The following is a 26,365-nucleotide window of genomic DNA, read 5'->3' as shown; positions in this document are numbered from 1 at the left end:
CAGTACGTTATCCTTAGTAATTGAGCTCAAGCTCCTAAATGCATCATTTTAAGAACCGTAGTCTTGTTCTTTATATCTGTTTATATGAGGCACGATCGGACGTATTACTTGTGTGAACTTATACATGATACCACGTTATTATGCAAAAAGTTGCCTTTTTGACTCAGAACACATTGAACTGGCTCTTGCAGGCGAGATATCATGATAAAGAAGACTCAGTGGAAACAGAAGCACTTGCAGTTGCTCAGCATTCACCAAAGAAGAAGTACATACAGATAACTACCAGCACGACGAATGGCATTGTAAGTATCCTGGGTCAACTTCTGCGTCAACCTTATCATAAGCACAGGCTGCAAAGAAAAAGAAAACAGGAGGGATTTTCATTAGTACTTCAAATTACCTGAACTGCTTTAGGAATTACAGACGTGCGCGAAAACCTGTTGCGGTGTAACAACTAGTTGCTTCTCTGGAGCTTGCGGACAATACCTGGTAGCTCCGTGCTCCCAAGCATCGAATACGTTCTGAATCAGCGGCTGCTCGAGTTTCGGGGCACCATCACGAAATCTTTACAATCTTTTTGGATTAGGGAAGAAAGTTTCGAAGGCATTCTGGTAGCTCCTGGCCTTTTCTTTCTTCCTCTTTTCCCGCCGTATTTTTTCCTTATTGTTCTTCAGCGCTGAACTAAGGGTTTCAAAGAACACTTGTAACAGTGCTAAGCGCTAACCGGCTATTTTATAATTTATTTATTTATTTATTTATTTATTTATTTATTTATTTATTTATTTATTTATTTATTTATTTATAGATACCTCACAGAGCCCTCGTGGGGCATACAGTGTATCACACATATGTGGCTAAATTACTACATGTTTTGTGTGTCAAGTTGCACAACGTATCACCACGATAAAATATCATTTAAGAACACAAGATCCTGCTAGAGCCGACTTTATGTGCGTACTTCCCTGCTAGAGATAGAGATGTTCCAGACTCGTTTGAAATTACCGGAAAGCATGAAGACGTTTCAGCAGTAATACATACGGTGTATCAAGCAAAAAAGATCTCTCTATACTGACAAACAAGCAGCTGTAGTTCATACGTAGTTGGCGAAAGTCCTAAAGAAATAGTTCTTCGCCATGCCGTTACGCTGACTGTACCCTGTCAAAATATATCAACGTGTAAAAATAGAAAACAAGACACAGCTGCTGCGCATTTTCTGTAAAAAGCTGTCCCCCAATGATGTTTAGGGCCGACATTTCTGTATTCTTGCTACGACTTGAAAGATGCTGATACAAACTTGAAGCGTGTGTATACCACCATTACTTGAAAGCTGGTACTCTAGTGCCTCGAACATTTCAGACACTCTGGTTTAAGTGTCTAAGCAGAAAAAGAAAATCCAACACTAGCAACAAAAGCACAGAAAATGCGATTAGAATGAAGAAAGTTGCAGGTTCGCACAAAAGGCGAGGCATCGATTGCGATAGCAAGTTCGGGGGCAGCTATATTAAGTAAGGATAGTAGCTTTATCGACCGTAAAAAGTTGTTAACAAAGGCACACTAATTAAATTGACAAGTGTGGTGTCACGAGCGCGCAAGAATACATGAGCACATCTCACTCGATGACCGCGGACACTCGCTGTCAAAACGCAGGAGTGAGTAAGCGCGACAGCAGCAGCGAGCGAATTGACCTTCGTGCAGCCGCTCGCGTCAACTCGAACCAAGTGAACACACAGCGCGCGGCGGACTCTGTACACGTCGCATGTGGCCTTCTAGGCAGAGCGGCCCGGATGGGCGCGCGGCTGACAGCGCCGCCTCGAGTAGAACGCGTCCCCGCCATCCCTACCCAACGTCTTTTGGATTCTAAAAACGTTGATCCCTACCCACGGCGGACCTTGTGCCCGGCGCAGATGGCCTTCAAGATACAGCGGCCAGCGCGGGCGCACGGGCCGCCCAAAAGAGAACGCGGCCCCCCTCCCTGTACTCCCTCCGCGTGACGGAAGACGGCGCGCTTCCTCCCTTTCGTGCGCGAGACTGAGCCGCGATCCCCGGGTCACCCTCGCACGCTTTCACTTGCACATACAGCATACGGCGCGCGGCGACGATTTTATCACCGCTGGACTTTATACGGAACCTCAGGGCGACCGCGACGCTGACGGCAGAAATGCGCTCAGAGTGTCCATATAATTGATATCGCAATAAAAGTATGCATTGGAATTTTGCGTCGAACCTCATCGGCAAAATTTTACCTTCAACATATAGTGAGATGCTGCAGAGATAGAGCAAGGCAGGCACGGGTGCTAGCCAGGACTGAGTTCGGTTGGCTGTCCTGCTTTAGGGCAGATGTGAGAAAGACGAAAGAGGCGACCTCAAACGTGCGTACGCGTGCATATGAGGGTCCACGACGGGATTCTAGTAGGTGTCGCAGCGCTTGTTTTTTTATTCAACTGTCAGGATTAATGAGGTACGAGGCCGAGGTCCCAAGGCCTCCACTTTCGCGAACTATGTCACTGTGCCGGCGTACCAGACGCCTCGTTGAGCAAAGAAAACTTGTGAGCAGTGTGCTATACGTATTTCTACAAGAACTTGAACCTGGCCTAAGTAGTATTTACTGCAGAACAGGTTTACCGCTAAAGAAGACAATAAAGAAGCTAGCTGATATGTGAACTAATCGCTGCGTTCTACGCATGTGTAATCTTTGTATAGGTTTGTCTACACGTTTGCCTAGGTTGCGTATTTCCTAGTTCCTTTCGAATTAATTGAGGTATGCTGCAAGTCTATTGCAACATGTCTTTCTTTTTTAATTTTTTCAGGCTGGCCAGTACGCTATATTCCACGTGCGCACCAACTTTTACATCAAGTTCTTCCACTATTTGGTGAGTCATTCCTGGTTGTTTTTTGGTGGCATCTGTGTTAGTGAAGTATCGTTAGTATTGGTATTCCGAGATGTTTTATTTCGCAGTGCTAAACGACCATCGTGTTGTCGCAATGTATGAAGCTCAACATCGTAAGAATAGCAGAAGGCCCGTGTTATTTGTTGCCATCGACATGCATCAAGCTGGTATTCGTACGTCTCTTCAACACAGTCTTAATGTCGTGCAGGTGATTGCCAAGGGAACTGTGCTCCAATCTGGTGTGCACAAAGCCTACGGTCTGGTCCAGACGATAACCGCATTCAGCATTCCATTGTCGCCCGAGATGGCGCCGGCTGTGAAGGTGATGGTGTACCAGATATCCAGCAACGGTGACCTCACCGCTGACGCCATCATTGTTCCTGTCCAGGGTATCAACAGAGGAAACGTAAGACCGCACGCGGCTCTGTATGGTTTATCTGCCATTTGTATGTCACCTCTCTGTTCCATTTTACAGCCAAGTACATTTCGCAAAAAGAGATCAAAATCATTTTACGGACTGTTTTGGTGGCAAGATATTTGCCTTTGTGGTGCTTGTATCTCTTCCTCGTACAGCTTGACTCCATGTCTTTAACTAATTGCTCGCCATGAACTACGTTGGAGGTAAAAGGGAAATAAATCTTATTAGACCTGATTGTTTATGCTGTTGAAAATAAAAATGAATTAAAATGATAAATTCGAGTTGAACGATAAGATGAATATATAGAAATATACTTAATGACTCGTTCTTTTCCTTTGAGGCCTTTATTTCTTGAGAGCCACAATTAGAGCAACGTTGCGCGCACTTCCTGGCCTTTATTTTCCCTTTTTGTTTCAGCTGTGCATGTATTTGGCTGTGCTTTTGATAAGAGTTGTTGGGACTCTTATGGACCTCAGCATATTCTGTTATCCATTTACAGTTCTACATGTGGAAGAACCTCAAGCAAGACCGATCAAACAACTTGATTGAACTGGTTCCGACCTATTCTCCGGAAACTGTAGCCGGTCTCAGCGGCCTGGACAGCGACTTGGTGGCTGTGCAGGGAAAGAACGATCTGACGCTCACGTCGGTGAGGCCACGTTTGGCATTAACACGGGGAACGCGCGCCTAGGACTGCGGGACGACCGCGTACCGCCTGCGCGCATTGCGCGCAGTGAAGCCGCTCCTGTGCCCCCGTAATCACAACTTGTCTTACATAAGTGCAGGCTGTGATTGGCCATCACTGCAGCGATGGTCTCGCTATTATGCCGACTGCTTTCATGAATGGCGGGCATCCGAACGCCGGCAATCCGAACGCTGGCCAAATAGAAAAAAAATTTGGAGGACGCTTAAGCTTCGCCTTTAAGAGTGGAACGCAATAGCATTCAAAGATCCCTGACTGCTTCTCACGCTTCCCGGCAACTGGAGCGTATGTAACCGTAATGTTTACCTGGAAACGCTTGCCGCGAACGCTATGCACGAAAGCGAGCTTTGTGGAGGAACCACGGCCTCTTGCGGGGCTGCGGCGGAGCCGAGCGCCAGCTGGAGTTAATGCAAGGAACCGGGCGCGCCTCTCCGTGGCCCCCAAGCACGGAGCCCCCAAGACACCTATCGCTTCGGCACGCGCCAAATGTCGGACGCCGCGGCCGGTCTGTGAACGCCACGGCCGGTTTGTGTGTGTGAAGGGGTTTCTTTGAGTTCTCGCGTAACAGAATTATGTGTTCTCGTATAGTTAAATTACAATCCGAGAGCTGTCATGTCTGTAGATTGTGTGCAAGTTGCAGTTTACGCTGTTTCTACGTGTTTCAGCTTGAGAAATTGAATTATTTCAGTCAATTTATTGCATCATGTGGAAGGCCTGGGTATATGTGGTTCGAATATCTTTTATGTCGATGCGACGTCTGACGCGGGACGTCGTATTTTCTGCGACACGGACTCCTTAACGTTTTCGTGTTAAAATTCTCTTACCTAGGAAAAGTTCTGTTAATACGGGGCCATGTCTTTCTAGAGGGCTACGGTTGTTAACGACTTAGTAGATGATTTAGACGTGAATGTGTACGCATATGTGCGCGTATGTGCCGGCTATACGTGTATGTTGGAAAAATTAAGGTACATCAACTCGTATTTCACCGTACACCCAGAGTAACACGGTAACGCGTCAGAATTTCAGCGTCGCAAACATCGTCGACACATCACTGAAGTCAAACCTTCTCTCTCAGTCTGATGCACGCTGTGTGCTTGTTCTAAGCTGCATTCTACGTTGTGATCCAAACAAGAGAAACATTTCACAGGATAAGATGGAGATGAGGTGATCAACATTGTTGGACAAGCAAGGGAAGCCTCAACCTGGAGCCGGCGTTTCGACAAGGCGTCTGGTCTTCATTGTCTTCGATGAATACAAGGCCCCCTTGTCGAAACGCCGGCCACATTTTGACGCTTCCCTTCTTTACCTGCTGTTAACTATTTATATCTTGTGGTGTTTCTTTGGGTAACTGCACTTTGGGCGACATCACCACGCGTATTTAACGCTATCCAGTGTAAACTAAAAAGAAAAAAAAATGTTGCATTTACACCACATATCCTTTAGCCTCTTCTATGCACATTGCTTGACGTGCGCGTCGACCTTTGATAACCCGCCGTGTTCTTGTTTTCGTTTCGATAATTCCGTTTTTTCACTTAGGGCATCTCTTATTGTCACTGTTATTGCTGTCCCCGACTATCGTGTACACGCTGAAACCAAGGCTACACGAATGCCATAGTGGGCTGGCGTCATGGGTTAACGCGCAAACATTGAGCGCGTTAACCGGGGGGTAGATAATGTTTCAGGTATATATTTAAAGGATAGAATGAACTGCAGCCTTTTTGAGTCAGCTCGGGGTGTTCGCCTTTATTGTCCTTCTCAGCCAATGAGATAAGCATGGACACAAAGTTACGATTATAAAAACGGTTAAAAAGTAAATATCTTACAAAAGCTTTGGCACGAGTACTCGCTCTCTAGGAACGGGTAAGCCAAGTTAAATGGCTCGAGCGATGTTTACTCCTGTCACGGCGCGGAATCACGGTTTCAGCTGGACACGGCAATCACGTTGTGAAACATCCTCTTTGGGCAACGCATGATGAGGCAATGCCCGTGCTTGGAGGAGAAATGTGTGTGCGCCTGTTTTTCACTGGCGCCGCGTGTAGGAAGGCGACGAAGATTTGTCACGCTGTTCTTTCTAACGCTTCCCCTCAGGTCATCGAAACCCTGTACCACATGGAGGACCACTGGGGAAGCCACGTGCGCGCCGTGTGGCGGGACCGCGACGGGAAACCAGACAAGGCGGAATACTACGTCACGCAAAACTTCGCTCCAGACGTGAACAAGACGTTCGCGGTGCGTATACACGTTGTGCCAAATGCGAGGTACGGCGTTTCCATACGCGCGAATATTTTCGGCAGTGAATGCACTCGGCACGGGTGTGAAGCAGCGAATGGCTTCACACCCGTGCAGTAGAATTCTACTGGCGTTAGTCACGAAGTAGGAGGAGCAGCATTGCTTGTAGACTATACTGTATACAGGTGCGATTAGCGAGCATTACAAAGCGATAAACTTGATGGCCGCTCATAAGGTGCGAGAAAACCCTCAATTATATAATTGTAAACCCTCACAAATTGTCCTCGGCTGCCGCCCCAATGAAAAAAAGAAAGGATTCGTTCTTTTACTTTTATTTCATCCTCATGCTGCATACTAGAAGTCGCACGCAGCCTCGGTGGCTATGACGTTTTGCTGCTGAGCGAGAGGTCATGAGTTCGATCCTCGGCCGCGGCGGCCGCATTTCGATGGGGGCGAAAAGCAAAAACGAAATAGTACGTTGCTTTAGCTGCACGTTAAAGAACCTTAGGTCGTCGAAATTAATCCGGAGGCCTGTAATACGGTGTTCCTCGCAATCCACTGTGCTGCTTCGTCCGTTTAGCCGATGCGCCCGTGCATGAAAAGCAAGCGCCTACAACGAATAGTAGTCGAATTTGATCAAGTGGTTGAAGTGTTCGTTGATCCACTTGAACTCAGACATAGTAATATACCTCGAACTCACGTGCACAAGGCGAATAACAACAAGAGCAGCATTCGATTACTTTTGTTTCAGTAGCATTTAGGCAGTGTTTGTTGCGTGTGTCCCTACTTACCTTTCAACGTCAACATTTCATCTTTCTTTTACAGTTCGCAGGGCTAATTGTGTCCACAAACCTGAATGTCACAACCCTTCCAGGCAAGTATACACTCGTATTCTCTGATCTTCGGTCAAGGATATCATAATTCAAAACAAGGCGCTAAGTTGAAAATGATAGTCTTTGGCAGTCTGAGGAAACACAAACTATTTATCTATTTAAGTATTTATATCTTGTGGTGTTTCTTTGTGTAACTGCACTTTGGGCGACATCAGCACGCGTATTTAACGCTATCCACTGTAAACTAAAAAGAAAAAAAAATGTTGCATTTACACCACGACTACATTTCGTGTTAGTGGCTGTGTGAGGCCTATCGCGCAATCTATTCCTCTATGGCCCTCCCTATAAGCTCGTTATTATATCTTTTGTCTGCATTCTCGTTTGGCAGCAGTGCGACAATTAACGACCTTAGGCTGGGGCGATTGCTTGACCTTGTGTAATTTTGAATTCATAGTGTAATGTGTGCAATGATAATACAGTTAGCAGTATTTAGAGAAACGTTGGCTAAACATCTCGCTTGGTGAAAATTGTTTCTGCAGCACTGAGCGGGATCGCCGAGCGCAAATGTCATATTTGTAGTTATTGTATAAAGAACTCGTATCTTAACACACGCTGCCCTTACAGACGTGTGCAACGAGACTGCTGGGATGCTCCCATGTGTAAACGGCGAATGCTATCCAAAGAGTGGACGCTGCAACGGATACAAAGACTGCTACGATGGAACGGACGAGGGAAACTGTGAGTGCGACTTCCACGCCATTCACGACACGAATTCTGCGTCTGTTTCAGTCCTTGTATCTCTCGTATTGTGTCGAGATTTCAAACGCATCGCAGCACATTGTCATTGTTAAGGCTGATTACAATACATTCAAAATGTACATACATCCATGTTATAGAGGACACCCTCTTTTAACCGCACCGTTTGATGAGCGTAATTTCGAGTCAATTTTCGTTCTTACGCAGAATTGGACTGACCCGCGTTCCTTATCGCGTTTCTTTCAGGCGAGAAGGACGACTTGGAAGACCAAAGTCTGTTCGAGTTTTTCTTGTACAGGCAAAATCGCTTTAACAACTTCTTTGACGCTACAGGAAGCAATTTCGCCTGGCACCATGCAATTACCGGGTAAGATTTCAATGCGGAAACTTTCGCTTTCATTTCGTTTGTAACTGAGACCAGAGAAAGAGAGAGAGAGAGCACACCAAAAAAGAAAAAAAAACGAAATTATGCTATATATTAGTTGTTGTTTTTTTCTCTCCTTGTGTGTCTGCCGTGGAGAAGTGTCGCTGTTGATTAGTATTTAGGCACACTGCTTATTAACAGGAACCTCCCAGAATATTCCAGAGGCCATTATTGTCTTCTTCGGAACAACGCTGCAGCCGCTGTGTGCAGTGGCACACAGAGACACGTCGATGGTGTAATGCATGCTGCTAACGCCGGCTAGATGCATGCTCGCGTCTGCAGGATGCAGATGTCTGTAGCGCTTCCTTTTTTCCCCACCGCGTTGTCAATGAATACTTCATTTTCTTTCTCTCTTTCTCTCTCGTTCTCTCGAGTGCACATTGCTTTAATAGGGAAAAATACGTAAGTGGAGTGTAACAAAAATATGAAACCAACAGACAATAATAGATCCAAGCAAATCAGGAGGGAAATACAATTTGGAAACAATGAACAGTGGGAAGCTATTTAAAGAGTCGAGTTAAACTTGCCATAATACTGTTATTCTTAGTAAAGGAGAAAGAAAATAACGGCGTGAGGAAAGCCAACTTGTCGCCGGTGGGAGCCGAACTCACCACGTGAGCACATGTGCGATGCTTGTCAATTGGGCTACGGCGGGGGCTGTCGCACAGTCCGCATTCTTAGCTCCTTATCTACAGTGCTCAGCGATTGAAACGCGGTACTCGAAGAGTATGGCGGTCGGTAATTCTTGAGCGACCGGTGGGCGCTGGGCGATCGCTGAGGGGGCCCGATTGCGTCACGTTGGGTCAAAAACTGGCTCGTTTTCATGTGACACGAAAGTACACCCGCTCAATGTCCCCAGCGTCGAATGGTGGCGCAAAAAAGTGCCGGCCGCCATGTTGTCTGAGTACCGCGTTTCAATGGCTGAACACTGCACATGTACTACATGTATGTGTAACATTGTCTTGATAGTGCTAGCCAGCGGCGCTCGATCTTTAAAATGCGAGGGCTGATTGGCCATTTGTTTGTCCTGTCAGCTCTGCGTCGCGGCCCACATGAACAGCTGCAGACAAAGATTGCGCGCTACGTGCGGTAATGGTATACCGCCTTCTGCGTCATCGTCTTTCGCGCTGTTGCCAAGCTCGAGATTGGAATACATTGCCATCAAGCGCGCTTGACAGAGGCGACAACATAATGTTTCAGTGGCTACCGGGCCACTGCGACATCATCGGCAATGAAAGCGCCGACAAAGCTGCCCGTGCAGCACATGAAGAAACCGAAAGCACTTTGAGAACGGACGCAGCGCGGGGCCTCAGCGGTCTTGCCCGAATCATCGCGTTACTGAAGTGGAACACAGAGGCGTTTATGAACCGACGTCTACACGTCGTATACCCATATATAAAAATCACAACTTTATCCCGGACTTACTCGACGTGAAGGATCCTTACTGCGTCTGCTACAAAAAGGTGTTTCCTTTGTGAACGCCTATTCATTCCTAGCCAGAATGGCGCACAGTACCAACTGTAACACGGGTGACACAGAGAATGCAGCTATTGTGCGACTGCCCTTCTTATAAAAATCAAAGTCTTGCCCTTCGGACCGCTACAGGGAACTTATATGACAGGCATATGGCAGAAGAGAATATCCTGGGACCGTCGCCTCATGTGTCTGCGATGTACTAAGCCACAAAAGCGCTGTTGCGTTTCTGGAGGGGCACCAGCCTTTCAGGACTGCTTGTGACGGACCGAACGATGAACGCTTCAGCGTGTGGGTGTGTGAGTGCTGTGAACATTTTATTTTCTCTCTTTCTAGCCATCTGTCATTCCTTTTACTCCCTTCCCCAGTGCAGGGTAGTTAACCGGGCTCAGGCTGGTTAACCTCCCTCTCTTTCCTTCTATCAGCTATCTCATTTATTAAGATTACGCACTATGTGACGTCTGCGGTTTCACGAATGTTCCACATCCGCCACCTTGGCCGCTAGCGGCGATGTCTAACACACCCACAGCCAAGTATAAAAAAGCACGAAAATGGAACTCCCACGGCAGTGACAGCACACTGATGTACAAGAACGTATGTGTGCAAATAGACGGACAGGCGTCGACGGAGCTCAGTTTAGCATATTTCATTTATAACGATGAAATCATCGAAAATTTACCTTCCTTTATTCAGATTGTTCAGTTTTCTAAAATAGTTATTTCCTCGATGCTGTGTTTGGTTTACTTGTCCGTTGGCTTCATATGCTTGTTGAATATAGATCAAGCCTCTTAGTTCCCCTGATGCTTCTCGCACAAATGCGTTGTTTGATGATGTAAACAATGTGCTTCTTTTCTACACTTTTTTTTTTTTTGCAGCAACTTAAAGGACATATATATGTCATGCCTTGTGCCTAAGGGTCCAACGTTGTACATGTTCAATGCTATTGCTGTCAGCAGACTGCACGGCTTTGCCATCCTTGAGGAGCCGATCTACGTAAGTATGCTTTGCTTGTCTTTGTAGGCTTTTGTTAAAGGGTCACTAGAAAATATTAAGCCGAGTTAGATCAATAGAGTATTCGTCTAGAATTCTATGATAATTTTCTTCGTGCCAATATATCAGTTTGTTGCCTAGAAAACTGCGGCCGAAGGTCCTGCTGCTGCTTCTCAATTTGAACAGCACGCGCCAAAACGGACGAGTTTGTGTAATCTCCTCGTGACCTTCCTCTATGCTCTTTGAATGAGCCAGTGCTGACGTCACTTCAGAGGTACCATAGTTCGCAAGAGGTTGCGCCACTCCTATTTTCCATATTCGTCATTTAATTTTGTTTTCTGGCTCAAGAAAGCTCTGTTATCGCTACAAATGGTGAATTCGTTATTACAGAAGCCTAACATTTCAATCTAGCGCGACTAAATATTTTCCTTCAGTGCCCCTTTAATGTTCACGGACTTTCTTTTAAACGAGGAAAAAATAGTCACCCAAGAAAGGGTCTCAAACTAATTGCCCAAATGTGCTTTACAAATTTTGTATTGACATAGTGGTCGTGAAGTTAATAATTAAACAGCTAGTTAACTTTTTCATTGCTAATTATTTATAGTAACGCTGTGTATACTGGATGTTCTCAAGAAGGTTACCAACAACATACAGTTGATGTCATATGTAAAAAATCTTTGCATAGAAAAAAAAAATTTGCTCTGCGTTAGCTGATGCACCATGTATGAATTAACGAATTAATTAATGATATGTTATTTGGTTCTGGTCGTTGGTAATTTGTAAGAAGTGCAGGCGCACGTACCAAAACAAAACGAAACAAAAACCTTTCATTCGACATTTCGTCGCCGAAACGCAGAATTAAACTTGTTCGGTTTTGTTTTGTTAACGTTCGAACGCTACATTTCTTACCAATTATCAACCGCCAGTATCAAGAAAGACAACCTTACAATGGGAACCCAACCATGATAATTGAAATATGTGGCGCTCGTTATTAAATTTTTCTTTGGATGTAAAGTAAACCGTTCAACTGGTCTGCAGCACAACAGCTTGCGGCCTTTCTTCATGACGTACGAAGCACCTTCAACGGCTGTCATTGGAGAGCAGATTGGTATACGTGTGGTCCTCTTCAATTACCAGAACTACTTAGTTCAAGTAAGTGCGCCACCCTACATGTTCTGGCTTGACATGAAATAAAGTATGAAAAAAAAAATGAACTCGGCACGCTTGATAAATATGCCCCCAGCCAAGGATGACATTAAATTATTTCCGTCGCATATGCAGCGCCATGTATACGCTTATTTCCTCGTTACTGAAAAAAAAAAGAGCTAGTTCTCATTCTCTTAATTAAGAACTCATCTTGTTATTTCTTCTTTTTTTATTAATAGTACATACATTAAGCTGTGCATGCTGCGAACCACAGCGAAGGCGTTTTCGGTGTCGCTTTGCGAAGTGTACGGGTGCATCGGACCTGTTTACGCCTCAAGGAAGATGTGAACATTCTAGGCACGCATCCGGTGCTCTTGCTCCTTTTTTGGGACACAGCCTGAGCGTGAAAATGATTTACTTCGTGCCCTATGGGGCGCAGTCGAGAAACAGACCGCGCTTACTTCGGATTCGGAGACAGCGCCTACTATGGGCTCCTGAAATCACTCGCGCAGAGCTTCATAAAATTCTAGGTCTGTATTCACAAAAAGCTCCTACGCTAGAATTATTTGTGAGGGAAAAGGCTAGCGAATTCTGTCGCTGAACTCATTATTAGCTAAAGAACGCCTGTCAATGGCAAAGCGCACTTACGAAAGAAAGGCTCTGTGAATTCGGTCCCTGATCTCGCAAGCGTCTGGCAGATGCATGACAGTATCTGGCAGTAGCGTTCGTCAAAATTCACTCTAGTATTTTTTTTCTACTTTGATGTCGTGTTCAAGACACTGCTGACTGGCTAGTCATTATTAGTAATGGCTGCTTCTGACTAATGGCTCTGCAATATTTATGTGAGTGCTATTGTGAGTGTAATATGCTATGAGTGCTTTTGAAGGCAGTTGTGTTTATAGAAGGCTCATAATGTTCAATTAGCAAGGCTTTCATTTTTTGTTGTTTCATCGCTAATAAATATTGCATTTCGTTCTGTGTTGCACATATAGGCTGAACTTCGAGTGCTGGGGTCTGAAGACTACCGGTTTGTGCAAGTCGGACCTCTGGGCCGAGTCGGGTCTTACAGCCCCGTGACCACCAAGGGTGAACAGCAGCATGTTGTTTACGTTAGTATATCTCTCTGTTTGCTTACCCTCTTACGGCTTTATCGCAGCCACTGTCACGTCCTGATCGCCAGAACAGATATCGTCAAGGAATGATTGATACAGGTACCATGCACGATATGTGTAAGCCACAGCGGCGTGTCCGATCGAGAAGGTATGCAGAAGGGAATAAGGTGACGGGCTTGTGTTTGTTTTGTTTTAATGACATAATTGCAATGCTGAATGACGCAAACAAAGGCAGAACAAAACAGCACACAGTTCCGAGCACGAAAGCACGTCAGCCAGCTTACGCCGACACACGTGAACGCTTCTGCCCGGTTAGTACTTGACGCTGCATGTGCCATTCATTCTGTGCACACAGTCTTTGTGTCTGGCGTGACTATACTTGACTTCTTTGTTTCGTTTTCTCATCCGCGACGGAAACATTGCGCAGGTGAACGAGCAGCACACAAGCCCGTAAGACGAAACTACCTTGGTAGCGGACACAGGGGAGGGGGGGAGGGGGACACAGTGAATGATCATGTATATTCAGTTGCGGCGCCGCATTTTCTCGCAATACGCGAGGGATGCGGATTGGTGATGCGGATTGGTATACAGGAAATACGAACGCATATTAATGACCTTATTACTGATTATCACGCTATATCAGATATGCGCTGCCGTAAATATAGTGTCCCGCAAAAAACGCCTGTTTACTTTTGCCGCACGGTTTTTAGGAAATCGAGTATACGTTCAAACACGTCGTACAGCGCCGATTGATTCGGCGTATCACGCTGACCCTTGCTGTATGTCCCCTTCTATCTGTTGTCCTTTTCCTTCCCAATTTTTTCAGAGAGCTTAAATATGCAGCCGCCAACATCATTGATTCTGATGACTGTCGTTATAGTTTACCGCTTTCATTGCAAGTGCAGTTTGCTCTTGCGGGGAGGAAGCAAGAAATGCAGCAGAATAGAAGAGAGATGAGCTGATAAATTTTGATCTGGCGCAAAAAAAAATTTATTTGCACTCATATCGCACACTAATTAAAATGTAATGAACGGGACAGCTTCGATTATCAGATCTTACACGACACTCACCTCAGGGAAAACAATATATTTGAAAGAATTACTCTCCTATACCAAACCTTCTTTTTCTATTGTTTTGTTTTTCTTATTTATAGATGAATATCAGCCGTCATCGCTAGTTGTACTTCTATGCTGTCTCAAGTGTTTCGTTAAGTACAGTCATAAACTCTCTGAATCAAGCAAAGTTCAATTTCTGTCTCTTTTGGTGTTGCTTCGTAGGATATTATTCGTGGTCAAATGTTTTTGTTGACTTGTACGGCGCCTTTATTCATTTCCTCAACAGATCCAGCCTTTCAACCACATCACCATACACGTTCCCATTGTCTCAGTGAAGATTGGAGAGGTGGATGTGGGCATTGTGGCCAAAACACAAGTAGCCCACGAAGAGGACACTATTACCATCAACTTCCTCGTGAGTACATCTAAGCCGGCTAGCGCACTCGAAGTGAGCCATCACAGTCACCGAATAACGCGTATCTGGTGCTGCATTAAGTACAATCCACCATGCGTTGTTACGACTGTGATGTCAACTGGTAACCGAGACAGCTCCTTGGTGCAGTCGTGTGACGCTGGCACAGCACGTGCGGGGCCGTGTTGCAGGTGACAGCGGTCGCGCTGAACGTTGGTCCATGTCGACGCGATTCGGCAGAATTGTACGCGCTAGACGCCATATAGTTTAGCGACACACTGTACTAAATAGAAAAACGTTGGCGTACGTGATTCAGGTATACGCGCGGCGAATAGTTTGTAGCGTGTTTTTTTATTATTAGAAATAAAGAAATACTTATAATGATGGTGGGCTTCATAATTGAAAGTATCATTTTCGATACGCTGAATTTACCACCTCCAAATTCTGACTTAAGCGCAGAAAAATTCACGCGATGTGCATAGTGGCATTTCATTATATGCTGGGGAAAGTCTTCAGATGGGGGAGTAGTACGAGAAACAAAGTTACAATTAATTGCTATATTAATTGCTCGCTCAAAAAAAAAAAACTTTTGTACGAATGTAAAAGTGGGTAAGTTCTAATTTTCCTTCTTGCGGAATGGCGTTCCGGCTTTGCGGGGCTAAATAGATATCTCACCATAAGCGGATCCTCCGAAAGAGACAGAGAGAGAAGGATAGAGCGTGCGAGAGAAAAATGTAAGAAAAAATAGAGAGGTAGGCCTGAGGTAAAAGTCTGAAAACCCCTATGATGAGAGTGGAAGGGAGGCTTCTTAGCATGTTTTATCCCGCAAACTCGCAAGCTACTCAACCCTCAGAAAGTGTTCTTGTGATTTAAGTCCGAAGTACAATTGCCGCTATGTTGTCACAGCCACCGTTAAAAGTTTCCTTGGCGTGGTGTTCTCTAGAAAAACAATGAATGCTGTCGAGCGTGGCGCTGTAGTACTGCGGTACGTACGCCGGGTAATTCCGCAATATGGGCCACACACTACTGTGCAGCTGCATTCTTCCAGAGTGATGAGAGTGCGACTCGAAGTGCCGCATTTAATGCGCCTTTGTTCACGCAGCCCGACGGCGTGCCCTTGCGAATGCACACGTCCATGCTCATGGACCTGCGAGCGCAGGCGTACAACATCAAGTTCCTCGATCTCAATGTTACCGAGGACCCCATCATCCCGTTTGAGAGCCAGTATCGGCGCTACCTCTTCGGCTCACCTGCCGCGCACGTGTCGGTCATAGGTACGCTTCCACTGAACAGTGCTGATGTATGCACTTTTCAAGCGCTTGTCCTGTTCCTATTCGTTAACTTCCTCTATGCCGTCGGTGAACCGAGTTGTGCCGCACCAATATGCCGCACACTCGCAGGCCTAACCCACCTCTGTACATAACCCGCGCTCCCAATGACAACCATTGAGAAAGGAGGAAGGATTGCCTTCACAACTCTCACAACTCGCGTAAATAACAACGTGCAACAACGCTGAGATCTTCATACCGCAGGATACTCCGCATTCCCCCCCCCCCCCCCCCCCCCCAAATGCCCGCACAACGCAAAACTTCCACTTAAAAGTTTGTGTTGCATGCCGTCGCCCACTGCCTTTACCCCTGGTTCCTATTGAACCGTGGTGCAGCTTCACAGCAATGCGCTTTATTGGTGTCGTGAAGTCGCATCGCAAGGCAAGATTTGCGATCTGTTTCAGTTTGGCATACTTGTTTCTTGAATTTTGGGTGTCAATAATTCGCGCCAAGATACGGTAATTTGATGCACTTGTAAAATATCTTATACATGTGGCGCGTCCAAATCCCGGATCTGTACGTTCTCGCATGGCGAGGGCGCGAGTCACATTTTTGATTCCTTCGATCGTAAGTCTTCTTTCTGCTGTAATAGCTTTTCCGCGAAGTACGCCAGCACTCATAGCACGTGCAAACAATGACAGTTACTTGTGCTTTAGTATAGGTGCTACTTGTTGCATTTGAACGTGTAAGAAAAAAAATACATTCCTGTATGTGTCATCATGCCATTATTGCCTTCATTGCAGGAGACATTGTTGGAACACCTTTGGACGGAGACGTGGAACCGGAGGATTTCGGATTCTCAATTGCCACAAAATCGGGCGAGCATGCCATGTTCAGTTTTGCCTATCAAGTTATTCGGCTGACCTATTTGCGTCTCACTGACCAGCTGACTCGTGAGATCGCAAAGCCCATCTTTGAGAAACTGAACAAAGGTAAACACACTCATTGTAGACGCCCATGTTGAGCGTGCTCCGGCACAGTTTCTTACGGAAGGATACATTAAAAATCTTCTAAGACGTTTCGGCTTCCGTACAGGCGACGAAACGTCTTAAGAATTTTTTAATCTATCCTTTTTGATCGGCTTATCACCATTTCATTCGTTCAACACGCCTCCTCCCGACCAGACGAGATGTCGAACCATCGATCTCATTCCAAAACCTTGAAGCCGCCCCCCCATTGCAGAAGTATAGATTGTTGAACATATCGAAATATATTGGATCCGTTATAAATAAATAAAAAATGAAATAAAAAATAAATACGTGATTTCAAGAAACTAGCGCGGTCGGACAGGTTTCCAGAAAAACCCAACGGTGACAGCGACACATCCACTGCTGCCCACTCCATGGGAAAATGAGGGAGGGCACATTATTAAGGAACGTGAATTTTCAGTTCTCTTCCTTCGTTAAAACAGCGAAAGGCTGCACCCTACACTGTTCACGAATGCTTCCTTGCTCAGATGTCTACACAGGGGAAGTGATATGCTGTCGCCGCTTTGCCGTGACCACACAAATGGCATAAGTACACGCGCAAATCTACTCAGTGGATCACGCTAATAGACACGGCAGGCGTGCTAACTATGTGATCCTTGCGGGAACGGAAACTGGCGTCGCTAACAAAAGGTCGTGCAGGTTCTTACGATTCTCTGCTCTAGCTTCAGGTCTCGTATTGCTCTTGTTTTCCTCTGGCACCGGTGTTCTCGGTTCGGAGAAGCGGGCGTGCTTCATTGACGCGCACTCTCTGCGATGTCCCATCGGCCGACGTCACGCAGTGACGCAAATCTTGAATTTATATTTAATGAGGAACAGCAGTCGACGTTCTCGCCATTAAGACGCCGCGTTACTGGCGAAAGAACGCATGCAAACGTTATACCGGTATTTTGTTTCTTTTTCTGCATTGCCAGCCTACGTTTATCAGAGTTCCTACTTCAAGAACGGTGCGTTCACCATGTTCAAGAAGGAGCCCAGTGTTTGGTGAGTGGAAATTCTCGTGAATTTTATTCTGCATTGTTTTACAGCGAACAGCTGGTTGTGCAACACGGTCTGGCTTTCGCAAGGCGGGAACGTGGTGGCTGGGAAGGCGACCATACGCGCGCTATGTCAGTCGCACAGAGTACACCTATAAGTTCACACCAGTAATAACGCTACGTCCTGGAGAGCCACCTCTGTTGGTGAGAAGTGTACGTTTACGTAAGCCTTACGCATTAGAAACAAACAATTAACAACCACACAGTCACTGCATCGTACGTTTAAGAGATGTGTGCTACACATGTGTTTCAGTCACCGCGCGTTATTAATGACGCATACGCTCAGCGCAGATAAGAAAGAAAAAAAAAAGGGCCCGCTGGTGTGAACTATACAGGGTGTCCCAACTATCGTAGAACGAGTTAAAGAAACACAGATAAACACACAAACGAAAAAAAAACACGGATCATTCTAGGCGACTGAGACTAAGCGCAATTTGTTTAGTCTTGTTAAGAAACAGCCAGTATTTTTTTAGTATCTGACATCCAGTTATTTAATTAAAAGTAACTATGTAATTTTCTAAATGCTGTTCCAATTGTCAAGATGACAATTAGTCCGTTGTGGAGGATCACAAGACACCTAAAATGAGGTGTTTTCAGTGAGGTACACGTCGCACGTTTACTTTTTCTATCAAGTAGAGAAATCCCGCGAAGCAGCAAACGTATACCACGCGACTGCGCACGGAATAGCAGCGCCCTCAAACAGACGCAGTGGCAAAGCAAGCTGTTCGTCTCAGGCTCGCCATTCAGGGCAGCGCATTACCACGATCTTGCTACGCAATGATCGCCGGGACATGTTCGGGCGATGTGGCATGAACACGCGTGCTGCATGACCACTGCTCAGGTCAGTATGACAGATTAACAGGTTGCTTTTCCACAAACTGTTTGACGGCGCTGCTATCGCGTGCACACGGGTGCGCAGTCACACGACGTTTTTTATATTTCGCGGCCTTCCTCTATTTGCTGGGCGGTCGCATCGTCAACAGATTTTGGACATATCTTTTTTTCCTGGGTTAGCGAGTGGTGTCCGACACGGCAGCTGAAGTTTACGACCACAAAATTACGCTGTCACATTCCACCTTAAATTTTACTTGCATAAATCTGGCCTGGTATCCTTAGTGCTATCGTTGCAATGAACCAAAATCAATCGCCCATTTCCTACTCGACTGTCGCCAGTTTTCAATTAAAAGAAAGAGACTACTAGAACCACAGGTACGCCAACTTGGGCTGCGTTTGAGCGGTATAATTATTTCACTTAGTAAACATACAATAAAACCAAGAAAAACATAGGGAAAATTAGCTGTGCCTTTTAACTAATATCCACCAATAGTCAAGAATAGGGAAAATAAAGCGGCAAAGAAGACGACTTGCGACACGTCTGTCGTTCTGTCCAATTTTCGGGCTATTTGTACATATAAACTTGCAACATAATTCTGGGAATGTTAACCAGTGCCCCCTTAGGGCCATGACGGCGGATGTGGAACATGCTTTAAACCGCAGGCGTCACGGGTGTATATATATAAACGAGAACAATGGAAACAAAGGGGCTCAATTTTTGTTAATCGCAACCATTCATTGCCAACAGGCAATGAACCAAAGGAAAGCACAAGAGTAATTAGCTGTGGTTGAAAGTGAAATGTAGAAAATAATTAAGAAAATAGGAATGAAAGTGAATGAAAAGATAACTCGTCGCCGGTGGGGGCCGCTGGCTAACACTTCCATGGCTAAATCTATAGTACACATAAATACCCAGCTTAGTTTACGGGTTTATGGCCGTCGCTGTAGCACAATTGGTAGTGCATCGCTCGCGTAATGCGAAGATTGTGGTTTCAGTGCCCACGGGCGACAAGTTATCTTTTCGTCCACTTTCATTTTTCTTTTCTTCATTATAGTGTACATTTCAATTTCAATCACAGCTAATTAATCCTATGATTTCATTGGCTTAATTGTCTGTTGGCTTTATATGGTCCAGATTAATAAAAAATTGAACCCCTCTGTTTCCCTTCTCCTCGTTCATTCATAGAGAGGCCATCGAGAGAGTGGTGGCCTTGATGCCATTAGGTAGCATAGGAGGGTTTATTAGCCACGTACCTGCACTATAAAGTTCGTGTGTTACGTGACGCCATCAGACAAAAAAAGGGTGTTCCACATCCACCTGCAATAGCTCTTAGTAGCGCTGGCTAACTCTTCCAGGCCTAGATCTACTACACATAAGTACCCTAGTTAGTGGACGGATGGATGGCCGTCACTGTAGCACAATTGATAGTGCATCCCACGCGTAATGCAAAGGTTGTGAGCTCGGTACCCACCGGCGACAAGGCTGCAGAGTCGAGATCCTCGCTAAGTAATTAGCGCGCTCACCTATCACTTATTACTGGAACCCATCATTCCACGAAGCCATTACACCCATGGGTTCACTCAACACACGAGTACACTGTTGCACAAGCATCCAGACAAGCTAACTATGGACATACTAAAAGCTCTGGAAAGTGAGCGACGAAAGAATGTTTGTGCCCGCAGCCCTCCTTTTTGTCTATCTAGAAAAGAAATCGAGTATCTCTGCGCAACGTCATAGGAAAACCTGTGCATTAATGTTTAAAAAAAAATCTATTTGCAAATAAAGCACTCAGTTGCCACGGAGCGCTCTATATAGCCAATCGCAAAAAATTTCGAAGCATGACATTGGCGATGAAGTAGTTTTCTGGCAGCTTTGCCACTCAGCCCCGAAATGAGGTGAACCACGAGGCCTTCGCGCGTCGAAGTATCAACCAGACATTTCGATTTGAGGGAGGATGCATTGGGGGCTGCTATGATATTTTTTTCTTTGCCAAATTCTGTGCTCTGGAAGCTTTTTCATTCGGGGTACCTATATATATGTAGCGAGGAAAGAGAGAGTACGACGTACGTTGAATTAAGACAGTATATTGCACTGACGTTTCGGCTTTGTCTATATATATATATATATATATATATATATATATATATATATATATATATATATATATCTTTTTTCTGGCGCTGCAACTTTGTGGCCGTTACCACAAAACAGATGTGAGAAGGTAATCTACATGGTGGCAACGAATTATTCGTATTATTCGTGCCCCCATGGCGCGTCTGTAAATTCAACAGAAACCATTGTGTTTTTATTCATGAGCATGAGTAGTTCAACCTGCCTGAAATGTTTGTGATTTTGGTACAGAAAAAAAATTTATTCGGAGCCTTGGATTTTTAACTCGTTGGTAACAGACGCAGCTGCAGGATGAACCCGTGTCTTGTATACTAAAAGCTCAGGATGCGAGAAAAATATTCTTGAGCGTCTTTGCTGGCGGTAGTATTAAAGCGGAACAAATATTTACTCACCCCAGGTGAAAGGTTGGTTGTGTACGTGTCGCGACAAAGACCCGTTATTTTACAGGCTGTGTATGCGTACGAGGCAGCAAGGCTATTTAGTCTTTTTGGCGACACCTACAGCCTTTCGTTGCCTATGGTACATTTACCTCGGCGCAGTTGTTGGGCGAGCCACTAACAGGATTTCGGCTCTTGGCCGCGCGCACACAGGCTGACAGCGTTCAGCTTGCGAATGTACATGCTGGCGGTGTTCCCGGACTGGGAGCACGACATCTACATCGACCCGCGGATTATCACGGAAGGAGTCCACTTTCTGCTCAAGTACCAGGATACCAACGGAGCTTTCTACGAGACCACCCGACGCCCATGGAACCGCAGGATGAGATCAGAGGTAGCTTACATTCGCCCCTCAGCGCTGGTCCTACTCGCTCTCTTCTTTTTTTTTTTCTCTAAGCTATAGTATATACGGTACATAGGTAATAGGTTGGACGTACCCGCCCATTCGTCCGGTCGCCTCTATCATCGCCTGTACCGCCGTGCCGGTTCTCGTGACATTAAGTATAAACCCCTTGTAGCTCAGGTCTGTCGCTTTCCGGTGAAATCCCGAACGAGCGGTGACTGCAGGCGACGAAGAGGCAGCGCGATAGGCTTGTTCCTCCGCTTCGGTTGGCAAACGGTGCTGTCAATTGCCGGCTGGCTCGCGCTTTCGACGGCAATTTGCCCGCAAGTTCTGACCGTACTGCGGACAGTTGTACCACGACCTCTTCTGCGCCCATTTCTAAGACGACACAATTTCGGTGATCGAGCGGCCGTACTATGTGCCTATGTATACATCGCAGCCAAAACAACGTGCCTTGCACAACTAACTACACGGAGTATTCTCATATTAGCGCTTCCTGAAACAACCAACTGAAAACCCGAGTGATACAACACGTGGAAACAGTTATTTCGTCTCGAGACGCAGCGCCGATGGGCTTGCGAAACAAACCGACCAGCGCCTACTAAAGAAAAAAAAGCGTGCTCCACTGCAACACACAGAGGTCCGATGACGTAGTGAAGCGCGTACGTGGCCAGCCGGTGTCCCATTTGTCTATACTCCGTTCCATACATAGCAGTCAACGCTGTGGAAGGTACGCAAGAAGTTCTGTCAAGAAACGTTATCACTCCGCGCGTTCCGTCTATGCTTCGTCCATGCTTCGCTGCGCGCCAACATCGTTCGCTCGCGCGAGCATGCACGTGAGGCTCCCGGCGACGGGTTGCAAATAAAAAAACACACTAAAAGATCAAGAAAAATGAAAAATGATCTAAAACAACGCATTAGCAGGCGTATACCACAGTATGTTTGTTTGTAAGGATTAAAACTTGTTTCATTCAATACTGAGCCTATATATGTATATACAACAGTCGGCCACAGTTACGGTCAAAAAACATCGAACTATATTAAAGTGCCAACGAAGCCATTGCAAGAAGTCTCTCTAGCCTCCACAGCGTTGACTGCTATGTATGGAGCGGAGTACAGTTGCTCGAGGTGCTTCTGGGCGGTCCGCGCGACGAGCGACTAACGAGGGACAAGAACGAGCGGTGTGATTGCCCGTTTCGTCGCTCGCCGCAGCCGTCGCACAAAAAAATCGCTCACATGGGTTTTGGGCTTAGGGGCGTCCCGCTAGGAAACGGCGAGATTCCTTGGGTGGCGTAGAACGATGCGTAGCAGCCGAAAGACGGAAAGGGTGTGTTGTGTGTGAGGTGGTGATGAGTAACCCGGGAGCGGGTGCGTGCTTTCCGGAAACGGCGGACGGACTACGCAACAGTTGCATAAGCTCGAAAAGAAACCAGAGTTATAAGCTGGCAAGTTCGCGGAACGTGTCCGTTCGTAGAACTTTCTAATAATTGCAGGGACTTCTTCCAGTTTGACTAGTTTCGAAGTATTTAGGTGCAAGTCGATGACTACGGCTAATATACGTAGCCTCCATAATTATAATACTTAGAAGCCGCTATAGCCTTTCTCCGAGCCACTGGGCTAGACGAACAACTTTAAAGATATCACAACGTTGTGAACTTGTATACATATGCACCTCCTCCTCACATCATCTTCATTCGTCAACCCTTTTCCTCCCTGGCCCTTTTCCCCATTGTGGAGTAGGAGGCCAGAGCAAGCTGTGGCTCAGGCCGACCTCTCTGCCCTTCTGTAAATAAACTTTCTCTCTCTCTGTCTACTTATAATGAATTTCAATATTCTGTTCGCAGTAATTTATTAAGAGCACCAAATAACATTTCTTTGTATACCTTTACGTCCAGTAGGTGGGTACAATGATCCGATCGGAACGTATACGAACTTTATAAGCACTCTACGTTTGCACCCGAGCACAAGTAATAAAATAGGAGAGCACAAGAAAAAGTTCGCTTAGGGGGCTTTTGTAAAGTTCAACAAATATTCAAAGTCGACCGTGACATGTAGTGCACGCAGTCATGGACATTAATACTCTGGGTTAACCGTAAAGTCTAGAAATTCAAATGGAGTTTCACGCGGAAAGGCATGCATGCAGGAATTTCGATCAGGCACCGCCACCTGTGACGTCAAGCCCGCTTTATTGACGTGAGCTAGAGGCGCAAACGCGCCGAATTGCTCCTAAATATAAGCGCATGATAGCCATCTGTGCTGGAAGACACACGGTGCACGAATCCGTCTAGGTGCGGGTAATTGATACTTCAGTCTCGTAGCAAAAAGCCTTATCAAATGAAACGTGCACCGCTGAATCTTGCAGTGCCATGCCTCCGGAACTTGCAGGTGTAGTTGAGCAAAAGTCGGCTAACGCTCGAACCGCACGCTTGCCGCACGCGTGTGGTTGTGCGAAAAACTGCACATGTCGCGCACGGGTGCACAAATTTCGATTTGCACTGGTTGCACGGACCCAGTGTAAACCAGAATTTGTGCACCAATGTGTGACATGTGCAGTTTCTAGCTCGACCGCACGCGTGCGGCAAGCGGGTGGTGCGGCGTGCGGTTCGAGCGTCGGCTATAAAGGAAACACCGAATGGACAGTTTGACATTGAGCAGGGTGCCAAATTGTATCGCTAAGCGCCTCTTACTTCGTATTTATGTACATTTTCCCTTTGTATATTTTCTGTTGAGGCACGAGGCTTATTGCGGTGAACAGTAATTACAGATCAGTAGTACAGACCAAGACTTGCAAGGCTACTAGGCGACAGCCTTAGTTTGCCCGGGACTGCAGGAAATGGCTGAACGAATGGCCGAGATAGTGCCCAGTCTGTTCCTCTAATGCTTGTCGCCTGAGTTCGCTTGTCATGGCGTCGTCAGCTGCCCTGACATCAAACTAGCAGTCCCTGCGCAGACCGTACTGACAGATGGCAACGGGGTCGCTATTATGAGCGCCTATTCTAAACGCAGGTTGTGGGTGTAAGAGATTCTGTTCTGCATGGGCAAATAGAGCTGAAACTTAGCATGCTATAGCAGTAGCGCCGTAACGCTAAGCCTAGTGAGCGGAGGAAGCTATCTTTGGTAGCATGTGCTGCGGCTTCGCGCCTGCAAATTTAGCGCCCATGGTATGTTGATGGACAGGTGTCCAGCTTCTGTCCCGACTGGGCATCTGCGTTGTAGAACGTGGGAGCGCGTGGCCATGGACGGGACCTGGCTGGATGAATCGAACTAAAGCAATGTCGTCGTTAAAGGTGCGCGAGTTTCGTGCAGTCCTTCCTGGATGGTATCGTAGCGCTTACTGGGCAGCGCTGGTTCCACATACATAAAGGTTTTAATTTCTGTCTGAGTAACTTAAGTCTTCTGTTTTGTTAGCGCGAACAGTGAGCAACAATTGCTCGGTTTCATGGCGATTCTCCTGTTTACTTAAATGGCCTAGCTTGAGAAAAGAAGGCACTGTGTAAGGCTCCTTTTTTTCTTTCTTTTCCTTTTTTTTCTTGCAGGCGCACAACAAGGACAAGAACATCACGTTGACCGCGCAAGTTGTTCTCACTCTGTCAAAGATCTCCGATCTAACTGGAGTAAGTAAACGTACTGAAATATTTAGATTATTATATTTAAAAGCAAAGCATTGTTATCTTATTCCATTTAAGCGCTATACCTACAGATAAATGGTGCGGCTGCGATTGGCAGGCGTTAATAAAGTAATAAAGTTGTAGGCACTTCGTACATGCCGTGGCTTAGGGCCCGGTCCAAGAGTAGTACAACAAATTTGGAGTTAATGAATTTACTATTTTAATTTTGTATTTCTTCTCGTAGGACATAATTTGAACATAACATATGTATGCCGGTCTTCTGATTCTTTTCATATTGAGTGACAGTACAGCAAGATTGCATTAATGCTTGCTTTTTTGCTGTGATTAGCGCATGTGACAATGTCTTCGCACAAGATTGCGCCATGTGGAACTCTCAAGTGACGCATGCGCTCCCGCTCTGAACGAAATCACACCCTCGTGTATCCTGTTTCCGAAGCGGTTCGTGACTGTTTGCGTTTTTCTGCAGCGTTGAACCGTTCCAGCTGCTAATCATATTTCCAGAGCCATTCATGTTTCACTGGTTTGGGTTCTGCACGCTAGGCGCGATGAAAATTACCTAAAGCGCTTCTAACTGCACATCATGCATCGTTTTGCTACTTAAGCTTCTCCGGCACACCAACTCCGCTTGTTTGCCAACATCTGTGTTGCTATCGCGCGACATAATCCTGGCAGATATGGTAATATGCTAGTTGAAGTAAAACTGTTTGCACAAAATGCGCGCCGACATGTGAAAAAGGATGCAGTAAGCATTACTAAAATGGTAGGAGATTACCTGCCTCACGTAGCTCATCAGTTGAGCAAGCGATTACGCTGTGCGGGCGGTGATGTTCAATAACAGCCACATGTTTTGACATCTACAGGGCACTCGTGAGCGCGCCAACACAGCCAAGCGGGACGCGGTGCGCTACCTGGAGACACAACTCGCTCAAGTGAAGGACCCGTACACTGTAGCCCTGACAACGTATGCACTCTTCGAGGCGGGCTCCAGCGAAGCGCAGTACGGCTACAACCTGCTCCATTCCTTGAAGAGAGACGCCGGTAAGATTTCCCTCCGCTCATTCCTTGAAAACGCACGGAAAGACGAAAATGTCAATTGGCGGTTGTTAATTTAGCGTATCTGATACGAATGCGTCGTTTTGGCCTACAGTCTTTCCACAATTGAAACCTGTATGCCTCGAAATTTGCATTTATAAACAAGTCA

At 46.0% G+C, this 26,365-nt stretch overlaps 1 protein-coding gene across 1 annotated transcript in view; it reads left to right on the top strand.

Annotated features, from left to right (window-relative positions):
* The window catches only part of LOC126547395 (CD109 antigen-like), a 103,296-nt gene that overhangs the window by 65,491 nt on the left and 11,440 nt on the right, over nucleotides 1-26,365 (top strand). Inside the window, exons 9-26 of the mRNA XM_050195377.2 lie at nucleotides 192-302; nucleotides 2,808-2,870; nucleotides 3,097-3,294; nucleotides 3,806-3,955; nucleotides 6,098-6,238; nucleotides 7,064-7,112; nucleotides 7,696-7,809; nucleotides 8,074-8,194; nucleotides 10,600-10,717; nucleotides 11,753-11,866; nucleotides 12,853-12,969; nucleotides 14,314-14,442; nucleotides 15,542-15,713; nucleotides 16,511-16,699; nucleotides 17,668-17,737; nucleotides 21,346-21,526; nucleotides 25,072-25,149; nucleotides 26,025-26,202. Coding sequence (XP_050051334.1) covers nucleotides 192-302; nucleotides 2,808-2,870; nucleotides 3,097-3,294; nucleotides 3,806-3,955; nucleotides 6,098-6,238; nucleotides 7,064-7,112; nucleotides 7,696-7,809; nucleotides 8,074-8,194; nucleotides 10,600-10,717; nucleotides 11,753-11,866; nucleotides 12,853-12,969; nucleotides 14,314-14,442; nucleotides 15,542-15,713; nucleotides 16,511-16,699; nucleotides 17,668-17,737; nucleotides 21,346-21,526; nucleotides 25,072-25,149; nucleotides 26,025-26,202 — 2,293 coding nt within the window. The remainder of the gene's footprint in view (nucleotides 1-191; nucleotides 303-2,807; nucleotides 2,871-3,096; nucleotides 3,295-3,805; nucleotides 3,956-6,097; nucleotides 6,239-7,063; nucleotides 7,113-7,695; nucleotides 7,810-8,073; nucleotides 8,195-10,599; nucleotides 10,718-11,752; nucleotides 11,867-12,852; nucleotides 12,970-14,313; nucleotides 14,443-15,541; nucleotides 15,714-16,510; nucleotides 16,700-17,667; nucleotides 17,738-21,345; nucleotides 21,527-25,071; nucleotides 25,150-26,024; nucleotides 26,203-26,365) is intronic.

Source organism: Dermacentor andersoni, chromosome 1 (assembly GCF_023375885.2).
Source record: "Dermacentor andersoni chromosome 1, qqDerAnde1_hic_scaffold, whole genome shotgun sequence".
NCBI classification, from domain to species: domain Eukaryota; kingdom Metazoa; phylum Arthropoda; class Arachnida; order Ixodida; family Ixodidae; genus Dermacentor; species Dermacentor andersoni.
The sequence above is the reverse complement of the archived record's forward strand: the minus strand, read 5'-3'. Positions and strand labels throughout refer to the sequence as shown.